Source organism: Scophthalmus maximus, chromosome 5 (genome assembly GCF_022379125.1).
Source record: "Scophthalmus maximus strain ysfricsl-2021 chromosome 5, ASM2237912v1, whole genome shotgun sequence".
NCBI lineage: Eukaryota > Metazoa > Chordata > Actinopteri > Pleuronectiformes > Scophthalmidae > Scophthalmus > Scophthalmus maximus.
The window spans coordinates 25,226,826-25,244,641 of record NC_061519.1 but is presented as its reverse complement, the minus strand read 5'-3'; the positions used below and the strand labels follow the sequence as shown (position 1 = coordinate 25,244,641).

The 17,816-nt window shown below is 40.1% G+C and overlaps 1 protein-coding gene across 2 annotated transcripts; it reads left to right on the top strand.

Moving 5' to 3' along the window:
• The first annotated feature begins 2,786 nt into the window (after positions 1–2,786).
• On the top strand, positions 2,787–16,345 carry LOC118311251 (ABC transporter F family member 4-like). Of its 2 annotated transcripts, XR_007030769.1 has the most exons (16): positions 2,787–3,047; positions 4,459–4,514; positions 5,367–5,536; positions 6,158–6,342; positions 7,530–7,643; positions 8,514–8,678; positions 9,987–10,065; positions 10,580–10,647; positions 10,913–11,009; positions 12,053–12,721; positions 12,806–12,986; positions 13,581–13,960; positions 14,680–14,741; positions 14,971–15,015; positions 15,446–15,498; positions 15,632–16,345. XR_007030769.1 is itself a non-coding variant. In XM_035634951.2 (15 exons), the coding sequence occupies exons 1-14, from the start codon at positions 2,937–2,939 to the stop codon at positions 15,007–15,009; spliced, it is 2,376 nt and encodes a 791-aa protein (XP_035490844.2). In that variant the 5' UTR covers positions 2,787–2,936; the 3' UTR covers positions 15,010–15,015; positions 15,632–16,345. The 2 variants fall into 2 exon arrangements, 1 of the variants encoding a protein (XP_035490844.2); XM_035634951.2 differs by lacking the exon at positions 15,446–15,498.
• The last annotated feature ends 1,471 nt before the right edge of the window (positions 16,346–17,816 follow it).

Below are 17,816 nucleotides of genomic sequence, written 5' to 3'. Positions count from 1 at the left end.
ATTCAGAGCATGTTTATTACAAATGTTGGGGCTGCAAACAATAAGTTCATTGACTAAGAAAGAACATCAATTTCAATAATCAACAATACGCTGAAAACATATATAGTATTCCACAGAAAAATAGTTTTAAATCGTTTTAGATATGGTTTGTTTATGACTAATTCTAAGTAATAATTTCTAGAGCTGCAAACAATAAGTTGATAGATTGACTAAGAAAAATAAATCCATTTCAACAATCAACAATATGTTGAACATATATACAGTATTCCATTGAAAAAATAGTTTAAAAAAGTATAAGACATGGTTTGTATATGACTAATATTAAGTAATAATCACAGTGTCATCATATAATACCTGGGTGGTGAATGTTGTTAAATTCTACAACATGCTAAATAACATATATTTAAAAAATAATTGATCACAAATGTTTGTTAGCACCGCAGAACAAAATTTTTTTGTTCCTGTACCTGTGCTTTTATTTTGAAAGTTATAATTGTGACTCTCATTTTTTAAAGATTGATGACTCTCTTAAATTTGTCTGACAGTGGTTATTAATAAAACAAAACACCTAAAATGTAAATTAGGCAGAAAGAATGAAGGGCATCTGGCTTTGGCCACAGCGAAGCGATTCCTTCCAACTCTTTTTCTTCCAAAACCAAAACTTTCGAGTCCAATCATATTTCCTCTGACTTTGTGTTTCAGGCACTTTGTCTCCGTTTGAAAACTCCAGGCTGCGAGTGCGACTCTGACTCCGTCCCAGATCGGCGTCCTGTCCTGCTCCCAAGTTTCCAGGAAAACAAAGTGGTGAAAGAGGTTTCGTGTGTAATTTATCGCCGACTCATTCGCAGGAAGGAACGTCGCCAGACATTGTTGCTCCTTCAGAGGAGAAACAGCTGTTCAGCCAAAAACACAGAGTTTAGCTCTGAAATGTTCGTAAATTCTCCATTGAAATCAATATTTAGTCTTCTGGGGTTTTCTCGGTTAATGTTACAGGTCCATGGATTTATTAGTTGAGTCTGACAGAAATAGGAAAGGGTGAAAAGTGGAAGTTGAATGATAATAAATAAGAAATACTACAAATTTCTTGGTTTAACTTATGACATTCTAGGTTACAATCATGAGGCGGCAAGTCAAGATTTTGACAGGAAAAATGCTTCGTATCTAATAAACAAGAATGAGATTGTTAACAATATAATAAAAAGAAAATCTCATCAAACTGATGAGCCACCAAGTGACTTTATAACTCTAAGTATGAGAGACTGTTTCCAGATTTCTTATGTACTTTCTATGTCATGATAATGAAATATTAACACACAATTTTGACTCAAAATGACCAAAAAAAATCTTGATTTTTGATTCAATAAGTAAAAACAAAAAGGTCAGATCTCACATTTTTGACATAAAAAGTCAAAGAATTGTCTCAATAACTCATAAATAAGATAAGATATGATAATGGGGGAATTTGCTATTACAAAAAAAGCATCAGCAATGGATGAGCAAACATTAATTTAGCATAAATTACAAAGTAAAACATTGTTTGATATTTCATTGACAAAAAAAGGAATTTCTAAAAAAGATTTTTCACAAATGAAATATGAGTCAATAAGTACATCATTAAAATACATTATTGTGTTCATAGATAGATAATAGAATGTTTGAAAATGCACTTAAAATGCAATCAAGTAATTGTCTTTACATATATGTTATTTTAAATAATAATATATACATATACTGATTTCCGTCCAGCCTTCTCCCGGGCCCTAATATCATGCTTAAATGTGCCTTAGGTTAATTTTTTATTCATCTTAATATTAGAGCCCGATCAATATATTGGTTGACCGATAAGATCGGCCGATATTTTAAGAGCCCGACCGATATTATCGGCCGACTGATTTGAGCCTTTCAAATGTGCATATATGTTTTATTTAATGTAAAATAAATCTTTTTTATAAGTGCTATGTATTTGGTTGTATTTGTATTTTCAATTTACAGTTACTTATGATAAAGTTCGTGGTTAAACTAAAATATCAAGCCTCAATTACATGTCTTTGTCATGAAGGTTTGATGACGACACTTTAGAAATCGTTGACAGATAAAAAATAAAAAAAAGTTAAATAAATATATATATCGGCCGATGTATCGTTGTCGGGAATCTCATTCTCCCTAATCGGCCACGAAATCCATATCGGTCAGGCACTAATCTTAAAGGGATAGTTCAGTGATTTTGAAGTGGGGTTGTTTGAGTTACTTAGGCATAGTTAATAGTTAATATGTTACATTATGGAGACGGTGATCAGCGATGTGATTTAACGGAGTTTGGAGGAGAAGCGGAAGTGGCGAAAGTCAGAGTTCTACAGTTGCAGAGGGGACCACGAGAACATTTTAAATGCTTAACTAAAAAAAAAAAATCTGTTCAGTTGATTAGGGTGTATTACTGCGCCAACTCGCGGCGGTGCAGTATCACTCCGCAAATCAGCTGGTCGACTCAAAAGTTTTTCCAAAAAAAAATACATCCTCCAGCGTGCAATTGAACGGATATTTGTCTTTCAGGAAATAATTTACGCTACTTCCACTTCTCCTCCAAACTGCGTTAAATGACCCTTAAATGGATAAAGTTGTAGACGATGGATGGATGGATGGAAGTAGCTCACACAACCCCACTCCGAAATCCCTGCACTGTCCCTTTAAGATCTCAGAAGATGCCTTTGTAGTCGCCGTCCAGCGCCTTCCTTTGAACAATAGACTCCACTTCCCATGATGCAGTGTGGGGAGAAGACGAAAGGGGGCGTCGCTGGCTCACGTGTGCGCGGCGGACAGAGGGCGTGGCCTGCGCTCGACGGCGACACTGACGCGGTGTTCTCCTGCGTGTCGGTGCTGGTCGGTGCTCGTCGGTGGGTGTCCGGTGCAGCAGCAGCAGCAGCAGCAGCAGCAGCATCATGGCCGCGGAGGAGCAGGACGACGCCGCGCTGCTGGTTCTCATCTATCAGCACCTGAAGGTGAACGGCTTCCAGAGAGCCGCCAAGGGGCTGGAGAAGCACGTGGCCCGGGTGAGAGTCCGCGTGTAATCCGATTGATTTTATTTTGTTTTATTTTATTTTATTTTGTAATTTTTATTTATTTATTTAATTTAATTTAATTTAATTTAATTCATTTATTTATGTATGTATGTATGTTTGTATGTATGTATGTATGTATTTATTTATTTATTTATTAGGATGTGTTGTATTTATTTCTTGGGACGACATGCAGGTTATGTAACAGCCTGGATTAAATATACACTGGATTATAGTGTTGCAGTGCTGCTGCTGTAAACTGCAGGACAGGCAGCTCTCTCTCTCTCTCACTATATATATATATATATGTATATATATTTATATAAACATGTAAACATGTGTGTGTGTGTGTGTGTGTGTGTGTGTGTGTGTGTGTGTGTGTGTGTGTGTGAGTGAAAGCACATGGCTCCTTGTCGAGGCCTCCTGGAGGAAAAAGAACATAATGTTTCAGCAGCTGCACAAACGAGCCATGCAGGATGCTGCAAACTGAACCCCCCCCCACATTAACTACTGTTCAACGGTCCGCGTGTCAATGATGCATGAAAAGCACCGGAGCTGAGAAAAACACTTCATCAATACTTTTGACGGTCGATTAATCTGTCTAATTTTTTAAGCCAAATATTTGGTTTCTTAAATGTACGAATCTGCTGATTCGTGGTGTCCTACGTTATTGTTTGATTTGGGATCTTTTGTGGGGGGGTAGTAAATGATTTTTACTTTAAACTCCAAGAAGTTACGATGGAAAAGTTTCACAGTTCACGTGTGCACATGTTCTAGAGACAGAACAATGAAGGAATTAATAAATTGATTTTTTATATATATATATATAGATATATATATATATCAAATGTCCAAACAATACACATGTTTAGTCATGATTCGACCAACACACACTTCTCAATTTATATAAACGCTCCCAATATTACATTTTTTTCTCAAATGTGTTGAAACTCGAGTTTCAGGAAGTGGTCAGGGGAAAAGAGTTTTAAAAAAACTTTAAAATCCACCTCCACGTATTGAGGAGCCCATCGCTCTGAATTCCTCTCTCCGTTGTTTTTTTCAGTGGATTTCATTTGGGGGGGGGTTGTGGCATCAAAGAGTTGCAGCGTTCCCCTGAAACACACAGGAAATTTGCTATTTCCCTTTTGAAATCCTCCTTATGTTTTGTTTTTCTATCTGTGTCTTCATAGTTGACTTTCAGGAACAGAGTCCAGCGCCTTGACTTCAGATGTAACTTGATGAAAAAGGTTTAGTTGCCCAGTACGTCTCTTCTTTGATGGTTTCTCTCTCTCTGTGTGTGTGTGTGTGTGTGTGTGTGTGTGTGTGTGTGTGTGTGTGTGTGTGTGTGTGTGTGTGTGTGTGTGTGTGTGTGCGTGTGCGTGTGTGTGTGCGTGTGTGTGTGCAGGTGGAAACGCCAGAGGAGAGCTCCAACCTACATGATATCTACACGGGCTGGATGAAGTAAGTCGCTTGTCAGCCACAACCTCAATCTTTGAAAAATATGAATAACATGTTTAAACATCTGATGAGAGGCTGAGCCCAGCGACGAGACCGTCATCCGTGGAGCCTCGTCCCTGGTCAAACGGAACTGCGAAACACTCCCATTGAAGCGGAATTAAAAAATCCGACAATTTGTTTTGCTTGTCCGACTTTGTTTTTGGAGTTGAACGCACCTCGGCTCCACCCTGACCCCCCCCCCCCGGCGATATGTCTCCGACTCACACATTCCCCCTGTCAGAACAATTTCCTGTGGCTGTTAACATCTCTCGGAGCTCCTCCTCCTCCTCCTCCTCCTCCTCGTCACATTCAGTCGCTCGCAAACCGTTCGCCTGACGCTTCGGTCGGATGCAACACACGTCAGCGTGTCCACGAAAGATCCACAATGCAACAGTCTCACTGATACTCGTCCGTCTGCTGATGTGGAAAAAACCCATCGTCTGATATTTGCGGCCGTCACAGAAATATGTTTTTTAGTTTTTGAGCTTTGGATCTAATCTCTTGACATTACCTTCCTTCTTATTCCTTTTTTCAGCCGAATTTGTATTTCATATTCATATACGGCAAATAAAAATAGCGCCAAATGAAACCAACCGGATGAATGAATTCAAAAGGAATAAATCTTTTCTTTTTATTGTGTGTGTGTGTGTGTGTGTGTGTGTGTGTGTGTGTGTGTGTGTGTGTGTGTGTGTGTGTGTGTGTGTGTGTGTGTGTGTGTGTGTGTGTGTGTGTGTGTGTGTGTGTGTGTGTGTGTGTGTGTGTGTGTGTGTGTGTGTGTGTGTGTGTGTGTGTGTGTGTGTGTGTGTGTGTGTGTAGACTTTGCTCCCTCGCTCAACATGCCAAGCAGGAGGCCGAAGACTCAGCCACGTTAAAGAAGCGGAGCATCAAGGCGGAGCCTGCCACCAGCGAAGAAGAAGAGGCGGCGAACGGCAAACTCGCCGCCGCCGCAGGAGAGGAAGAAGAAGCGGATGCAAAGCCTCCAGCTGGTAAAACTTTATTATTCATGGACCAACTCATTCTTGCTTGTTTTGTATCGTTTAGATTGTGAACGTCAATAACTTTATTACACTTTCAGATCTGGGAAAAACTGCGGTGAACGTTTTTAACAAATTTCGGACAAATTTTAAACAATTAGTCGACTTATTGAGAAGTTGCAGCTCTAAACTTTATGTTCATTCGTCTGACTAGTGAACATAAAGTCTAAATTTGACATTACAATTTGTCAAATACTTGATAATTGCACCATATTGCCCCATATTTTTTGACTTTATATTCAAGTGTTGATATTCAAATTGTTGTACAGGTTTATATAAATACGTGTATAAATATATCAAATATTTTGCACGTGGTTATTATATTTATTTTTAGCCGTTAACATCTGCACCTTTCAGTTCAGTACTTTATCGTCCTGCTAAAAAACTAAACAATGACAGTCGACATGCATTAAAACAATAACACAAATAAGTTAGGTTTTTTTTGTGTAGGCCCAACAATCATGATGAATGTGGATTGATGGAAAATCCTAAAGAGCTACAGTTTGTTAAAATTCAATTTCTAAGTGAATTAGAGACAAAGTCTCCAAACTGAGACCAGCTCCCTTCTCTCAGGGTCCCGGGCAGATGCCGTGGACTCGTCCGCTGCAGATCTGAGCCGTGGGGGGAAACACGCCGACGCCGTCTCGGAGCGGCGGCCGGAAGCCGCAGGTGAAACGGGATCAACGAACCCGGAGGCCGAGAGACCTGACGACGACGAAGAGGACGAAGAGGAGGAGGAAACCAAATCCGAACAGGAGGTGAGCGGAGATGAGAGCTCACAAATACAAAATTGTGTTTTGTTGAAATTAAAACAAGATATTTGACCACGTCACTTTTAAGCTTTGGGAAATTGTTAACGGAAACTTTTGACTGTTTTCTGACTCCGACGGTGATTCATCGGTGACGGTTCATTGATGATGACACATTTTTTCGAGTTGAACTTTACCAAAGTTCTCCTCAAGGACACGATCGATCAATTCTTCTTGATCACCAACATTGTTTAGTTTCAGTTTTTAAAATCTTCAAACGATTTATGGCACATTTACAGGATTTATGCCGTGAAAACATTGGCATCTTTTTGACTTTTTGAAAAATGATTGACGCTTAATGAGGGAAATTAAATGTGACGGGGAAAAGGTTAAAAGAAATTAACGTCTAAGTGAAAAAAAAAACTGTGAATTTGACTCATGATTTTTAAACTGCAGGGAACTATCTCGTGGTTGTTGCTACAGTTGGAGGAAACCACAGCCATCGTGATTACACACGCGCACACACACGCACACACACACACACGCGCACGCATAGCTGTTGTCCATTGGCTGTAATAATGTGCTAATAGATTAACAGTAGCTGCAGTGTTGTTTTGTGCTTCTGAGATACACACACGCACACACACACACACACACACACACACACACACACACACACTCGTCTGTCCTGTTTGTGTTAGTTTGGTCTGATAGTGTGTGTGCGTGCGCGTCCGTGTGTGTGCGTGTGTGCGTTTGTGTGAGAGAATATCAGAGTCTTGTCTGTGTTCTTTTATATTGGCTCAGTGATGCAGGCGATAATGCTGTTTGGACAGAAACTGTGTTTGACAGAATGATAATCTTCTCTCTCTCTCTCTGTGTGTGTGTGTGTGTGTGTGTGTGTGTGTGTGTGTGTGTGTGTGTGTGTGTGTGTGTGTGTGTGTGTGTGTGTGTGTGTGTGTGTGTGTGTGTGTGTGTGTGTGTGTGTGTGTGTGTGTGTGTGTGTGTGTGTGTGTGTGTGTGTGTGTGTGTGTGTGTGATATTCCTGATTCCTCTGCTTTGTGTTTGACACCAGAAGATCTTTGATTTTCTTCGGCAACAACACTGAACTGATTCAAAACCAAAATACGAAGTTGAGGTCCTTTTTTTTGTCCACTTTTACCGCAGACCGCTCTGAAGTATCTGTCTTTTTCCCCCAGTCGGCTCCTGTCGAAGCGTCTGCCGAGGCCACTAACGGCTCCTGTGACTGCGAGGAAGCAGCTGAGGACGGGAGCAGCACTGAGCACGTGGAGCTCGACGATGAGCCCAAACAGGTTGGTGACCTGAGGCTGAATCTGAAAGAATGTGGTTGTGCAAGTTCCCTCCTCCCATTTACATAAAACACTTTTCTTACTTTTTAAAAACTTAAAACTAAAAAAGTGCTAAGAAAACACATGCAAATAAGACAAAACACAAGCAAACTAAGAAAAAAACCTGTCCATCAATTTGACAATGACACGCGCAGCATTCAGACAACGCCCCGCAGCTAGAGCGCAACGAAACGGAAGTGTTTCCAGAGGACACTTCAGAGTGATGCACACGTCTGGACCAGACACGCCGCTGCGGATTTTGACTCACAGCACTGATGAAGGTGAATGAGATAATGAGATAAAAAGTAAGTGATAGAGCTGCGAGTCAAAATCCGCGGCAACAAGAAGCGCGTCCAGACGTGTGCATCACTTTTAAGTGTCCTCCGGAAACACTTCCGTTTTGTTGTGGCCTATTTTCTATAACTGTTTATTAGTAGTAGCTTATCATGAAAGATCAGGAGAAAAGATCAGGAGAAGCTGTTATTATTCTTTGCACACCTGAAACTTATTTTGCAAGAGATTACAAACTGCTGATTTAAAAAAAAAAATTTAAAGACTAAATTAGGGCTGCGACCAACGAATATTTCTATTATCAATTAATCTCCTTGATAATTTTCTCGATTGATCCGTTTGTTGTTTGGTCCATGAAATGGTGAAAAATGTCAAACGTGTTTCCCAAAACTCCAAGATGATGCTTTGTTTTGTCCACACGCCAAATATATTCAGTTCACTGTCATAGAGGAGCAAAGAAACCAGAAAATATTCACATTTAAGAAGCTGAAATCAGAGAATTTTCCCGCCATAACAACTACAACCCCGTTTTTCTTTGCTCAGGAGACAGACGCCGCCGCGGACGCAGCCGCGGACGCCGCCGCGGACACCACCGCGGACGCCGCCGCAGACGTAACCCCTGCGTCAGAGCAGGCGGCTGTCGGTCAAACGGAGGCCACGCCCCCCAGCACTCAGGAGGTCGAGGATGAGGAGGTGGACGCTGCAGAGGTCCAGTACTGTTCGTCGTCTGATGTGTTTGTTGACATGCTGGCTACCCCAAAACAACTCAAATCTATGATGATAAGTCCGATGTTATAATCACTGGTCACACAAACTATACCGTCAACATCCATAATGTCTTTTAAATCTTTAAAAAAAAAAATTTTTATGAATTTGATGACATATATTGTGTTTTATGAACTTTTCCTGCTTTAATTGCTGCTCCTTTAATTTCCTTTTTTCTTTTCTTTCTGTTAAGCACTTTGTAACTTTGTTAAGGAAAGTGCTACATGAATAAAGTTTATTACGATGATTATTATTATTCAGCATATAGAACAATTGTATCCTGCAATCTACCTCGGGTGAATTTTTATGATCGCGATTTTATGAATCACTGCAGTGACGTCAAATTATGATTTCTAAACGTTTTCGTTTTTTTTCCCATGTCAGCATTTAAAAAAAAATCTAAAAGTCAAAACTCACATCAGCTTTTTGTTGTTCACACAGGCTGAAATACGATCAAATCTACGGAAGAGTATTAGGGCATAAGAAGAAGAAAAATGAGGGGGAAGATTTCATTTATTCATTTAACATTTAGACAATAAAGTTGAAATGTGGAGATTAAAGTTGAAATGTCCCTGAACGTCCGTGTTGTTGTTCCAGTTCAGCTGTTACACATCCACGTTAACTAACGTTAGCAAAGCTACGCTAGCCTCGGTAAATTCCCGCCTCTCAAAATTCATTAACGGTCGTTTGCAGTTGAACGTTATCTCGTCAGGACGCACGTTGACGTTCATGTTGCAAACACTCGCATCGTTTCTTCCAGATTCATCCTGTCAATAATAATATCGCAACTTTACAACGTGGCTAGCAGCTAGCGTTAGCTTAGCAAAACTGGCTAACAAAACATCAACATCCGGTTGTTTGGTGCTGAAAAGTGCTTCCGGGTCACAATGTTCAACTTTATTCTTGAAGTAGTATTTTTTAACTTTGTTCTTGACATTTCGACTTTATTCTCGAAATAATATTAAAACTTTGTTCTTGACATTTCAACTTTATTCTCGAAATAATATTAAAACTTTGTTCTTGACATTTCAACTTTATTCTCGAAATAATATTTAAACTTTATTCTCTAAGTATTTTAACTTTATTCTGGAAAATGTTAAAATAAATTTACAAAAATCTTCCCCCTCATTTAGTTTTTCTTATGCCTGGCACTAATACTCTTCCGTACCAATCTTCCTCTTGAGTGAAAGAGAAATAAAGCCAAACTTTTTTTGCCGGAGACTGTTGTTAACCTGTCGATTCCTCGTGCAGACGTCCGCCCAGGCCGAGCCCCCGGCGGCCGAGCAGACCAATGACCAGCCAGCGGAGAGCGAGGCCCCGCCCCCTGCAGGTAGGAACAACCAATAGGTAGATGTCTGATGACCAGGCGTTACGTTTTGTCACTGCGCCAGTGACAAAACGTTCACAAGCTGTCGTGAAGAAACGGCCCCGGAGGCCTAGAGCGGGAGTTCTCCCACTTTAACTATGTTTTTATGACAAATAAACCATTTAGGTTATTATTATATAGGACCATTTTCCTTTTTTTTTCTTTTACACATAAGAACTAGACGAACGTGCCTAGGATTGTTCGGTCTTGGCCGAGGAATTTCTAGTTCACGCGGAATCCAGTGAGGAAGCATTGTTGTTGAGACAGGCTGTGTATGTTCACATAACACTCGGCTCGTCCTTTGTTTTTTTATGGGTTTTTTTAACCAAGTATTGTTTTTGTGTTGTAAAAATAGTGCAGATTACAGTTTCAATCACAACATCTTCAGTTTGATAAAGACTTTAGTCCTGATGTCCCAACGAGACACGTAAGACTTCCGACGATGTATAAATGGCGGCTTTGTTTTCATCTCTTCTAGACGCTGAAAATCCAAAAGAAGAAGACGATGAGGTAGTGGAGGAAGAGGAGGAAGAGGAGAAGCCCAAGGTACAAAAAATGTTTTGCTGATGTTGGGGGCTAATTTGATCAGAAGTTACGTCGCCGCTCGGCCTTTTTCCAGAAGCGGAGAGATGATTACGAATTTAAACAGTAACCGCGACACGTGTGTGTGTGTGTGTGTGTGTGTGTGTGTGTGTGTGTGTGTGTGTGTGTGTGTGTGTGTGTGTGTGTGTGTGTGTGTGTGTGTGTGTGTGTGTGTGTGTGTGTGTGTGTGTGTGTGTGTGTGTGTGTGTGTGTGTCCGTCCGTCCTCAGGACCTCACATCCCCACTGACGTCTGACGACCAGGCGGAGACGCCAGCGGCCTCGGGTGACGGAGGCGCCGCCGGCGGCCTTCCCCCCGCTGACACTGGTAACGTGGATGTCATCAAAGTTAAAAACAACTTGTCGTACAACTTTTCTCTCGTACGCGAGGCGTTATGTAAATATATATATATTTTATTTTTTAAATCCCCATCTGGGGCAACCTTCTGAATAACTTTGCATATTAATGAGGGGACGCTGATTTCCTGCAGCTGCTTTCAAACTCCTTTATGTTCTAAGTTAGGTTGCTGGATATGTTTTATGCCAAGCCAAAACACATTGGTATGCAAATGTTTACCTAATTAATGAGGTGATTAGGGCTGCAACTTACGATTACTTTCATTATCGATTAATCTGTCGATAAATAATTTTTTTCTTTAGTTTTGAATGGGGGGAAAATGTCGGATCATGTTTTCCAAACCCTGAGATGATGTTTTGTTTTTGTCCACACACCACAGATATTTAGTTTACTGTCATAGAGGAGCAAAGAAACAAGAAAATATTCAATTAAATTTCCATTTAAGAAGCTGAAATCACAGAATTTTGACTTTTTCTATTCATAAAAAAACACTTAAACCGATGAATCGATTATCAAAAAAGTTGGCGATTAATTAAGTAGTCGATTAATAGATTAAGTGATGCAGCTCTATAGGTAATAATTAGGAGGAAACGTTGATTGTAATGATACATATAAGAAACGTAATACTCACAGAAGTTCTGTTCCATAATAGTGTTATTGTTCCTTGATGAAAAAATCTGCAAATTAAATTTTCTCAAAATCCTGTTTGATTTGTTGACACATGTAGCGCTGTTGCGAAGATGATGTATTTTTGTTTTTATTGACATTTTTCAAACATACAAAACCACATACAAACAAAATGCACTAGAGTTGAAGACCCGTGAGAAAAAGCTTCGAATAATGCCAACATGTGGTAAAATAATATATATGGATATTTATAACAACAAAATAAAATTTAAAAAATGACAAAGAAATCCACAAAGTGACATGTGAGCTTTCTCCCTTATCTGTAATGCAACGTCAATAACAAACAAAGACAAACATCTGTCATCTGTCGTCCTGTTCTGTTGTAGAAGAGCCGACGGCGGAGGAGGAGCGAACAGACCCGGACGACTCCATCACGCTCAACATTCAGGTCGAAGTCGACGACGGGACGGAGGCGGAGTCCGGCAAAGAGGCGACAACTCCCAAGAAAAAGAAGAAGAAGAGCAAGAAGGAAACGAAAACCGATGCCGCGGAAACGCCGAGCACAGACGCGTCCGCCTCGGACACGCTCAGTGACACTCCTCTCGCCCCCAAGTCCGCCAAGAAGAAGAAGCGAGACAAAAAGAGAAAGGAGGAGGATCAGACGGTGGAGGAGGAGGAGAAGCTGGAGGAAGAGGAGGAGGAGGAGGAGGAGCCAGTGGTGGTGGTCGTGTCTCAGGTCACCCCATCAGAGAAGAAGGCGAAGAAAAGGAAACTGGAGCGAGACGAAGCGGAGGAAGAGAAAGAGGAGGAAACTCCTGTCGTGCCTTTGGAAAACAAAATTAAGAAGAAGAAGAAGAAGAAGGTAAAAGAAGTGGAGGAGGTGGAGGAGGAAGAGGAGGAGGAGGAGGAGAAGGTGGAGGATCCTGTTAGTCCGGCAGAGAAAAAGAAGAAGAAGAAAAAGAGGAAAAAGGAGGGAGGACAGGGCAAGGAGGTGCAGTCTGATGAAATACCAGCAGGGGGCGACAAAGACGCAGAAATCAAACAGGAGGCAACAGGTAGAAAGAAAGTAAAAGAAATGTTTTGAATGAAGCAGCGTTAACAGTTTTTCATCGGCTCATTTCCTCTTTCTCTCTCTGCAGACGGGAACTCTTCCCAGCTCCCCTCTGCGAAGAAGAAACGTCTCCGGAAGAAACTCAGCCTGAAGAAGAGGCTGAGGCTGCACAAGACGGAGGAGAGGATGAGGAATAGGACGATGATGAAGAAGAAGAAGAAGAAGAGCGCCGCCGCCGCAGGACCGACTGACACCGCGGACAGGAAGAAGTCAGTAGAGTTCATGATCATCGGCTTCTGCTTCATCGCCCCCGCTTCTGTCATTTATGATACTCGTGTTTAAAAAGACCATTTAAAAGAAAGTTTAAAAAAAGAACGAAAAAGGAAAGATTCCTGGATCTGCTCCAAAATGTACGGAGTCCATCTTCAGTCGTGTCACAACCCTCCTCAAAATTCGTGGAGATGGGTTCTGTCGGGTTTTTTTATTTATTATGTAGTAGTCCTGTTGACAGAGTCAAACAAACTTAGCAGAAAAAAATTAATAAGACTAACTAAAGAAAAGACCTTCCAACTCACAACTACTGTACAGTGGGTCGTACGGTTCCAGCTTCTACAATGTGTGGTCAGAGTTTGATGTGAAGTGAAACCTTGTCCGGGTGTATGTGAAAGGCATTGAATCACTAAGTCTTGAAATTATGTATGTGACTTTTTTATTTTTGCATCTGAATTCAACACTTACAAAATGTCAATAACTGAAATCCTTCACACGATGCCACAGACGTCTTGCATCCATCGGTAGTGAAACTTTTGAAAAATATTCTTTCGAATAAACGGGTGACGCTTTGTAATTTAATGTTCTCCCAGGCGGACCGAGGAGGAGGCGGCGGCGGCGGCGGCGGAGGAGACGCCTCGGCCGAAACCCACCAAAAGACCCAAATCCGATCCCGCCCAGGACGACGACGACAATGACGACCACACGCCAAAGAAGAAACGGATCAATGAACAAGAGGAGAATCCCTCAAAGGAAAACCAACCTCCGAAGAAGAAGAAGAAGAAGAAGGGGTCGGCGACGGAGGAAGAGGAAAGGGGCGCGGTGGCGCCCGAGCCTCTGGAGGGGGTGTCGTCTCCGCGCTGCGGCGAGGGGACGAAGAAGAAGAAAGGGAAGAAGACGAAGGCGGTTGAAGGGACGACAGGGAACTCCCCTCCCGTCTCGGCCAACCACGACGGACCTGCGAAGAAAAAGAGTGAGGAACTTCCTGGTTGTTACAACTTTTTTTGATACTAACATTAATTTAATTTTTTAATAAAACTTCATTGAATGATTCGTCATTATTGATTAATAGTTTGGTCGTGGGAAAAGAGTTTAAAGAGAGTTTCATAAGTCATGTAACTGCCAGTCACTTGGTGAGGATACGTTTCTGTTTATTGACTAATTTGAATTTTTTTTTTTTTTTACTATTTATTTCCAATGCAACTTGGAACCCAATCAACATATTGAACAATATGACCTCTAATCAACGTCATGTGATCTGCTCAATAAGAATCTAATACTTGGATCGTGTTGACGTAATGTCAAATGCCAATGATTTTGTGATTTATTTTTAAAACATAATTAAAGTCAAATTAGTCAAATTTCACATAAAAATCTCCTGAATCAGATTTGTGTACGAGCTAATTAAGGCTCTCTGATTCCTCGGGGGGTTCCCAGAACGGCCAATGCTCCTTTACATTTTTCTCTCTTTGAAATTGTACAAATCAAAAAAGAATATTCTGAAAATGTTGAAAAAAAAAAAAATCTTTTGGCGATTGTTTAATCTTCTACTCACAGAAACAGGGTTTCACAAACGTTTTGATTTGGACTCTAACCTCTGACTGAATTACGGGACAAGCTGTCCTAATTGAGCTTTTGTTTTTATTGGTACAAAAAATAACTTATGTTCATGTCTTGTGCTGATGTTTGCAGAGAAGAACAGACTAACGGAGAAACTAGAAAAGACAGAATTCACGGCGACTGCTGCTTCCACGGTACGACAACACACGCTCATCTGACTTCAGGAAGTTTAATTCCCATGTTTTTTTAATTTTTTTTAATTATTATATTATTTCATATTTCTGAACATTTGTCAGTGAACACTTGTCGGGCTTCACCAAGTAAACCACACGTTCCCACACAAAATAATTTGTATGTAGAAGCAATTGGGACTTATGCAAATATAATATTATTATAATCTTTTTTTTTTACACCTTTTTACAGAAAAAGAAATCCTCCAAAAAGAAAATCACCTCTGATTAAATCTGGGTAAGTAGCAACTCAAGGATTTAATGCTTGAGGTTATGGAAGATACTTTATTCCCTTTCTTTATTTTATATATATATATATATATATATATATATATATATATATATATATATGTAGGAAAACAAACATAATGAATTAGGCACAAGAAGGTTGTTGGTTCGAATCCTAGTCTCTCCCTGTGTCTGTAGTTTCTCCGGATATTGTGCTTCCTCCCACAGTCCAGTTATTTCCAGTAAATCCTTCTCAATTGTCTTCGGAGCACAGTAGGTTATTAAGAAAATGTTATTCATGCTTTTACAGACTTGAGAGCTGATGTTCACAGGTCATGTCGCCTGAAAATTAAATAAAAAACAAAACAAAACTGTTCCATCCAGCTGCTAGCGTACCCTCGTGGGGGAGTAACGCAATTTTTATTTTTTTTTAATAACAGTCAAGACATGATGAAAGACTCACACGACGACAGCCCCAGAAGTTGAATAAAAAGTAATAACTAAAGGCAAAACTACAAAGTTCCTGCGTACATTAAAGCGCGTCCTTCGCTATTCAAGCCTGACGATCGCTTTTGCTTCAGTGACGACTAATGAGTCTTTTTTTTTTAAAAATATTTGCTCCCCAGTGAATTCTCTCAGTGTCAGTGGAGGGAGGGAGGAGGACGATGACGATCGCATCTTGGACCTGAAAAGCGACACGACAATCTGCGTAATGATGGTGCCTTCACTCCTGATCGTCCGTGCGAGGTGAAAGGACTCGGCTCTCGGAAAACATCAGGTTTAACTTTTAACTGTGAAAAACGGGACTAACTCGCGCGCACCTTAGAACCGTGTCGAATAAGGTTAACAAGGATTGAGATATGAAATGCTACCGTTTTTGGAGGATGTTTCATTTAATCGCCATGTCGTTTTTGAAGTGCCGCAAATTCTACTTACTTTCTGACTGTGAAAAGTCTTCCTCGCTCTCTTTGTGATATTAGCCATAACGACGACCGATGAGCTTTAGACGTTTCATGCTCCACGATTGTGATCAGTAGATCTTTAGAGGTTTTTACAGTTTTGAGCTGTCTGGTGGAAAAGTTAGTTAGTTTCATTGTTACACTAAACTTGTGTTTTGACTGTTTGTTTGTCTTCTTCTCTCTGTCAGTTTAAAAAAGCTGTGACTTTGTTTACAATGTTCCGTTTTCGCCATCTTCTTTCTCGGTAAACTCACGTACTGTTAACTATGCACCTGATTAAATGCTGTTAGTTGAAGAGTGATTAATATTCACATGTTTGCCTGTGGCTTCTGTCTGGGCACTACGAAATAAAGCAAACATGTCAACCAAAACCAAAAATGACTTTATTGACCTTATCATTCCATGAAATTTTATATCATTTTTATAACCTTACTATGACAGTTTTTTGACGTTTGTCTTACTATAGGCTACTATGATTTTATGACTATATTTCTTACAATACCATGACATTTTTATAGTATGTAATATTAATAACTTACCATACAATGACATTTTATTTAGTTTCTATACAATGACATCTTATCAACTTACTATGCTATGACATTTTAATAACTTACTATAATATGACATTTTAATAACTTACTATAATATGACATTTTATTAACTTGCTATACGATGACATTTCATTAACTTACTATAAGATGGCATTTTAATTACTTACTATACTATGACATTTTATTAACTTACTATACGATGACATTTTATTAACTTACTATACTATGACATTTTAAGTTTTGTGCTATACTACACTGATATATTTTTGACATTTATTTATTACATACATACATACTCAACATGAAACTGCATTAGAGCTTTGATCTAATGAGAAACATACAAGCAGCAGCACATATGCATCATTTCAACAGAAGAAAAATTTGGTATAGCCTAACCATAACATGGAGATCTAAGAAATAATAATAATAATAATTCAGGACACTTTATGGAGGCGCAGCGCTGATTCCATTTCCGGTTTCCTGCAGCGCTTAAAAAATTCAACGCGAATGTGACGTATTCCGCACCGTTTTGTGCAACAACCGTATTTAACACGACGTAGCAAACAGGAAGACTCACACGGAGGTCGGGTCCACCTCATGTTACTATATTGAACTCATTCAGAGTTGACGAAAAAACATCTGTGATTCTACATATATGAACACAAAGTTATGGACAATATATTCAATGTCTGTGAATACGCTCTTCTAAATATTACACACTGTAGCTTTAAGTTTTTACGCCACTGCAAAACTCACCCACCGATCTCCCAGCAGGAGCAGAAAGATACACAAAACCTTTAATTTTTTTTATTTTTATATATATATGTGTACAGTTTTATTCCTATTCCGGGACCATGGCAGAGTTATAACTTTTTCCAGCAGGGAGCAGTGTTTGCGTGTGTGTGTGTGTGTGTGTGTGTGTGTGTGTGTGTGTGTGTTGGCAGATGCCTGCTGAGGTTTGTCCCAGTGATTTGTTTGTCCCGCTGAATGAGTTTGCAGCCTGTCATTAAAGCAGCCAGGCAGGGAGCAGCAGTCCGTCTGTCACGAAGCCCCCGTGTGGCTGCATGAGTTCAGCCCCCCCCCCCCCCGTCTATGTTTGTCTTCCGTCTGTGTCTGTCCACTCGCCTCGTCCATCATGCCGATGGGATCTCTCCCTCTGTACAGTTCAGGCATTTAGCTGATGTCATCATCCAGAGCCTTTATTATATATGATAAAAGTTTATGGTTAAACTAAAATATCAAGCCTCAATTACAATTCTTTGTCATAAAGGTTTGATAACGAAATCTTAGGAATCATT